This window comes from Orcinus orca, chromosome 7 (genome assembly GCF_937001465.1).
Source record: "Orcinus orca chromosome 7, mOrcOrc1.1, whole genome shotgun sequence".
Lineage (NCBI taxonomy): Eukaryota > Metazoa > Chordata > Mammalia > Artiodactyla > Delphinidae > Orcinus > Orcinus orca.
The window spans coordinates 101,756,794-101,763,303 of NC_064565.1; the positions used below are offsets into that span (position 1 = coordinate 101,756,794).

The 6,510-nt window shown below is 49.4% G+C and overlaps 1 protein-coding gene across 4 annotated transcripts in view; it reads left to right on the forward strand.

The window, feature by feature from the left end:
• Window positions 1-2,272, forward strand: part of TTLL4 (tubulin tyrosine ligase like 4) — a 38,031-nt gene extending 35,759 nt beyond the window's left edge. For 3 of the 4 annotated variants that reach the window (XM_004262713.4, XM_049712598.1, XM_049712601.1), the window contains 4 exons: window positions 493-703; window positions 844-914; window positions 1,319-1,404; window positions 1,741-2,272. In XM_004262713.4, coding sequence (XP_004262761.1) covers window positions 493-703; window positions 844-914; window positions 1,319-1,404; window positions 1,741-1,999 — 627 coding nt within the window. In that variant the 3' untranslated portion in view covers window positions 2,000-2,272. The remainder of the gene's footprint in view (window positions 1-492; window positions 704-843; window positions 915-1,318; window positions 1,405-1,740) is intronic. The other variant, XM_049712599.1, reaches the window with a different exon arrangement.
• The last annotated feature ends 4,238 nt before the right edge of the window (window positions 2,273-6,510 follow it).

Genomic DNA, 6,510 nt, shown 5'->3' on the forward strand with positions numbered 1-6,510 from the left:
AATGTATGTCATTCCGGAGAGAGTTGATGGCCCTTATCACATGTTCAACAACCACTCCTCTTAGCAAAGTGCTGTACCAGCCCACCCTTCTTGTAGAGCTGTAGACCCTTGGGTTTCTTTCCCTGAGGGGCACTGAGCTCCTGGAAGGCTTGACTTTCTCCGAGCAGATGAGGGAGTCAGATGGAAGTGTGGCAGACACGAGGCTGTGGCCAAATCTGGATTCTGATCTTGACTGCATCCAACAAATCGCTTAACCTCTGTGCCCCCTGTCTCCCCTCACCCCAGCCAAGAGTCTCTTCATCCCCCGAATAAGCTCAGCAGACGTGGGGATAGATGAGGCCCAGAGTGGGCCCACCAGACCGCCTTGGTGGTCCTTTGGTCCTGGAGCCTTAGAACCCCAGAGCTGTACTCCCCATCCCCCAGCTTTTTGATTCTCTGCCTCTGGCTTACACTCTTTGTCATACCCTTCTCCCCCCGTTCCTTGGGCCACAGGACTTCTATTCATCTGTGCTGGATGTCCTGATGCCAGATGATGTTCGGGTTCTGGTTGAGATGGAGGATGAGTTTTCTCGCCGTGGTCAATTTGAACGAATTTTTCCTTCTCGAATCTCTTCTCGCTATCTCCGCTTTTTTGAGCAGCCACGATATTTCAACATTCTCACCACCCAGTGGGAACAGAAGTACCATGGCAACAAGCTCAAAGGTGATGTGTCCTCCCTGCCCACATGCCATGTTTAATGAGAGATTAAATCCCAATAGACCAAGAAGTGGGCCTCTGTGGCAAGAAGAATAGGCCAGTTGGTTCCACCCTCTTAAGTCCTACCCTTGTTAATCTTGTCCTAGGAGTAGATCTGCTTCGGAGTTGGTGCTACAAAGGGTTCCACACAGGATCCATCTCTGATTCTGCTCCAGTGGTGAGTAGTGCCATTGGAGTGAAGGGGGACAGTCCTACCTCAGGCCCCTCCCTCTTCCACCTTAAGAGTGCAGCATGGGTTGGGTGTAGGTCCAGACCCTCTCACTTCTTCCCAAGGTTCTGCAGGTCTCTGTGTCTCAGGGCCCTTCCCTTTCAAGGGAATAATTGCCTCCAGGATTCCCTGGATGCCTTTCTTTCAAGGATCAGATGCTTTGTAGCCTCAGCTTCTTATCTGAATCAAGAGAGGACCAAGACTTCTCCCCATATGGGCCCATTCCTGCAGGGTAGGGAAGGGAAGAGCCCTTTGATCACTCAGAGGTAGAGCTGGGAAAGAGTCCTAAGACCCAGACACTCTCCCCTGACCTCTACCTCGCCCTTTGGCCTCATTGCTTCCTTTGCTTTTAGTGGACTCTCCCGACATCAATTCTGACTGTCCCAAAGGGTGATGGGACGCTCAATGATTTCTCCAAATCAGAGACTGGCAAGCTGGGGTGAGTGCTGCCTGGGCAAGGGAAGGGTGTTGAGTGTGAATTCGGGGAGTTTTCCTCCTCCCTCTCTTCCCAGAGTATGATGAGATCAGCGTTCTCCAGTTGGGGGTTGGTGGGAATATCAGAATATGCAGCCACAGTATCTTCTTCCTGGTGGCTCTTGGTGTGCCCAGTAAAGCTGAGCTGGAGCACAGCCTCATCCGCAAAAGCAGCCACTTTCAGCCGTACTGAAATGAATACGGTGAATGCCTGCTCTAGACTCTGAAGGTAGCAGGTCGTGGGTTAAAGTCTCAGCTACACAATGTCTCAGCCATTTCTTCCTCCCTCTGTTCCCTTCAGAAAACATGGCTCCTCCAAGGGAAGCATACCACTCTCTGGAGATGGGACCATGCCCAAGCCCACGAAGACCCAAGCTGGCCTTTCCCCTTTCCCCAGGAAACCCAGTTCCTCAAAGGACAGTGAGGACACCAGCAAAGAGCCCAGCCTCTCCACCCAGACGTTACCCTTGATCAAGTACTCTGGGCAGACTTCGAGGCTTTCTGCCTCCTCCACCTCCCAGTCAGCTGGTGACTCCCTCCTGGCTGCTGTGAGCCTGTGACGGGCCTGCCTCCACCAGCCCCTGCCCAGGCGCACCAGCGTTAGCTACCTCATGGGAACCGGCTGGCCGGCCAGCCTGAGCTCCCACCCCTCCACCTCGCCCCTCCTCAGAGTATTTTTTGAAGTGGTTGAGTTGTAGAGGGGGGTGTCTGGCGGACTGGAGGGGTGGTGGGGAGGGGAACAAGGTGAGGAAGGTTCACTGGCTGGCACCTCATATCTCAGTGGAGAAGCCAATGATGGCCACTCAGCCTTATAAAGCAGGGTTTGGTTTCTACTTTGAGAGAGCCATGTGTGGTTTGTTTTAGGCCTTGGTGCAGTGACTGAGTTATGGCTCAAGAGGAGAAAACATACTGAACATATTCGGGCCTGAAGTCCCTTGCTCTCTATATAATTGAGGAGGTTCCTCTGAGGGTCCTTATTTCCTCAGGTCTCACCTTCCTGCCTCCCCAACCCCCTGTCCTGAGGAGTCACTTTCAGAAGCCTTCAGACCTCCTCAGTAGATAAGCAGGCAGAGGCCATGACATGCTGAACCATTTCCTATCGTCCTAGTCTTGGGGGCATCCCCACCTTGAGACCATTTCTCCTTTCATATACCCACCCAGCCAGTAGCCCTAGGTCTTCCTATTCTGACCTCACATCACTACTTGTTCAACCTTCTAGACTTCTCTCTCATGGATGTTACCCCTTCAGCTCTTGTCTCCCTGTGAGGTGAGAGGTTTTATGAACTTTGTGAATTTCCCATGGCTGCAGTAAAGGAGCGCAGATAATCCCACTTGCTGTTGCCTGTCTGGGTCCATATATCAAAGGACGCAATCCAAGGGGAGGGTGGAAGGAGCTGTGGTTCCCCCTTCACACTCTGGTGTTCGGGGTCTGGCTCTCAGGTTGCTAGGGCATGCAGACTCTGGTGGCCTGGAGGGCGGGTTCCAGGAGCAGCCACCACTGTAGGATGGGCTTCCAGTCAGGCTCCTGACTAAACCTTGTACTCTGAACTGGATCTGCCTCCCCAAGACTCAGTAAACAGTGAGGGTTCAATAAATGTTGACCACGTGAACTGTGCGTACGGAGGTCTCACAGGACACAAACACCTAAGCCAGAAGCTCTGCCTCTCTCTCTCTCCTGGGCCCAGGGGGAAGCCAAGGTGGGAGGGTTTGGATCAGAAAGGTTGTTTTCACTTGAACGATGCTCCTCCTTAACCTGGCACTTCCTGGTTGCTGCTCGCCCCCTCCCCAGCCCTACAATCCCTTTACTTCATTTCATTTTTCTGTCAGCGGGGCCCAACAAGAAGCCAACTGGCTCCTTGACTCAGTTACCCAGGTTTTCCCTTTGACGCATCAGGCAGGATGCTCTGCTCACGGTCTGACCCCAGGCTTTCTCTGCCTTCATTCTTGAGCTTGGGAGAGATATCCTGCTTTGTGGCTCCAGGAGTTCTGTGGTGAGTTGGGAGGGAGCCCTGGAAAAATCACTGAGAGGCCTGACTGCGTTCAAGGCCACACAGTTGATGTGTGAAGGCCATGTTGACAGTTGTGAAGAAAGCTTGATGGCAAAGTCCTGGGTCACTTCTGTGCAGTGGTAAGGACTTCAAAGTCAGGTCCGTAGGAGAGGTCCTTGACAGTCCTGTTAAATCTCTTCTGCTAGACTTGAAGCCTCTTGTTCTGCAAGAGTGGGTGCAGTATTCTAGTGCAAATGTCAAACCTTGTGACGAGGGCAGGAAGCAGCATTCCTAGGAAAATTAGCCACCTGCTTAAGCAGTTTTGTTGCGGCTCATCCTCTGGTGCAAAGGCTTAGGTGTGGAGGCCTGATAGAGCTGTGCCACTCCCTGGGAACCAGCTTCAATACTTTGCCTTCTGAGAATCCCCAGGTGGACAGCACAACCATTCCCATCCCCGTAACTGGAGAAGGGACCGCAGCATGATGGGAAGCAGGGGAGTGGGCTGTGGGGAAATTAAATGAGTGATGGAAGTAGAGTGTTCTTAGTAGCTTAAAACATGTTTATACTTTTAAAGTTTTCATCACCTTTGAGTATCTGGTATATGTGTGTGTGTGTGTGTGTTGCTGGGTTGGAGAAAGGAATGAGGCTAATGTGTTATACTTCCCTTTCAGCCTTGAAAGAAAATGAAATCTTGCTTATTAAGAATTCAGCATACATACTTAACAATGCATACCTACAGTATGAGGTATTCAGCTAAATAAGGAATTTGGGGGAAGTAATGAGATTTTTGGGAAAGTTTAAATTTGAGGGTATAGTAGAGTAGATGTTTGTCAGAACATGTCAGTTTTTCCCTAACTTGATAACGTACCCAGTCCCCGTTTGGAGAAAGGGGAGCAAGTGCTCCTGAGTCAGGGAATGCAGTGTGCAGGGTATTTCTGAAGCACTGGAGTAAGGATTTGGGGGTGGGGGCCGGGGGTGGGGCGGAAGGAGGGTGGTTACCATTTCTGTTTACTTCAAATTCACTCAAGCTTGATCAGACACTAAGGAACTTAGAATGAATACTTAATGGAGAGGTGGCATGGGGATAAGAAAAGAGCGTGAACCTTGGAGTCTGACCTAGGGCTCAAATCTCAGTTCGTTTGTGTAGCCTTGGGCATGTCATCTAACTTTTTAAAGTTTTTAAATAATGCGAATTTAATACCTACATTGTAAGGTTGTGAAAATTAAGTAAAACATAGTAAAAGCACTTAGGACATAGGACTTAATGCATGGTTACTCCTTTCTCCATTTGCTATCCAAGCCCTGTTCCTTGATTAGGGAAAGGCAGGCAAGAAAGTAAAACCCTTTCCACTAAGGAATGAAGCAGCTATGGAGACATTTTAGAAGTGAAGAGGGCCAGAACAGGGTTTGGCCTGGGTGATACCTCATCACCCCTACCTTCACTGTATCACCATTATTCATTCTACTGTTTCACACTTTGTTGGGGATTCATTTCTTTAGTTAAATATTTCACAGACAGAATGCAAATTAAAAGTATGTGAATTGGGCTTACTCAGTCCTATTCAGAGAGAAGCTTTGATAAGAAAGGGAGCGTAAGGGAGCAGTGGATGCCTGGGGGCTGGAGAGGGGAGGAGCAGGGCACAGAAAATAGAGACCTTGAACTGGAGCCAAAGAACATGCAGGAACGTAACAGCTGTGCCGAGGGGACGCTTGTCGTTACAGGTACATTCTTATGATTTGAGGCTATTTAGTTGAGGGTGATTGTGCCTCCTGTGACCCTATCGAAAGGACACACCTTATTGCCCTCTGGGACCATCCAACAGTGGGCCAGTGCAGGAGGTTGATAATCCAGGTGCACAGTCTGCTCCGCTTCCCTCCACAGCTGAATTAGTTACCCAAATAAGGTAGTCACCAAAGGCAGCCGGGGGACCTCCTCTCCTGGCTTCCTCTGGATTTGTCCTAAGACTAAGCTCTGTTTACAGTATGGATTTCCCAACTGCTTTGAAACAGTGATGGTTTTCAGAGGTGTGGAGTTGAGGGAGCTCCATTTCATGCCACTTGAGAGTCTAATCCAGCCTCTCGAACAACACTCGGTCATTTAGATCTCCCTGTAGCAGTTTGCACCCTTGTTAATGTCAGGCTCATTTGACTTGACCGTTCCTCAGCTTTGGAGCATTGAGAGCTGCAAGCAGCCTTTATGTTGCTCTTCGCAGATTTCTCATAGGTGAAAGAATATGAGAAGGATCAATAACAAGGTGGGTGTTTTCTAAAACCCATTTGTGCCTTATTATAATGGACTGAGACACATGGAATGCTACGGACTGTCATGGGGAAATCCAACACAATTTTAAAAAGATAATAATCTCTAAATCTCAACTAGTAAAATGAGGAGACCAGAGCTTACCTTGTAGGGTAGTTATGAGGGTTAAGGGGGCGGGGGGGCAGAATATACATAAAGCACCTAGTAAAGTGCCTGATACATATATAATGCAGACTAAAAATAAACAGTTAACACCACCAAAACCATTTTCATAAAGTAACAGTAACACCGTGTAACACAGCATGTTACTATTATAATGGTACTATGATACTATTATAGTAGCATGTTGCTCCTACAAAACTGTGATAAACATGGAATGGCAAACTGGTGATTTAATCAAGATAATTCATTTAGAAAAATTGAAGCCCTTAACATTAGTTGTCAGAGAAGTGCGGTTAAAACTATAATGAGGGCTTCCCTGGTGGCGCAGCGGTTCAGAGTCCGCCTGCCGATGCAGGGGACACGGGTTCGTGCCCCGGTCTGGAAAGATCCCATATGCCGCGGAGCAGCTGGGCCCGTGAGCCATGGCCGCTGAGCCTGCACGTCCGGAGCCTGTGCTCCCCAAAGGGAGAGGCCACAACAGTGAGAGGCCCGTGTACCGGAAAAAACAAAACAAAACAAAACTATAATGATACAGGCTGAGGAGCCAACGGGGAAAAGCTACCAACTGTGGGATTATGACTAAACCTCTAAATAAGAATCCCAGCAAGGCAGAACCACAGGGCAGTCATGGCTAAGCCTCCTTGGCTGGTCCCGCAGTCCC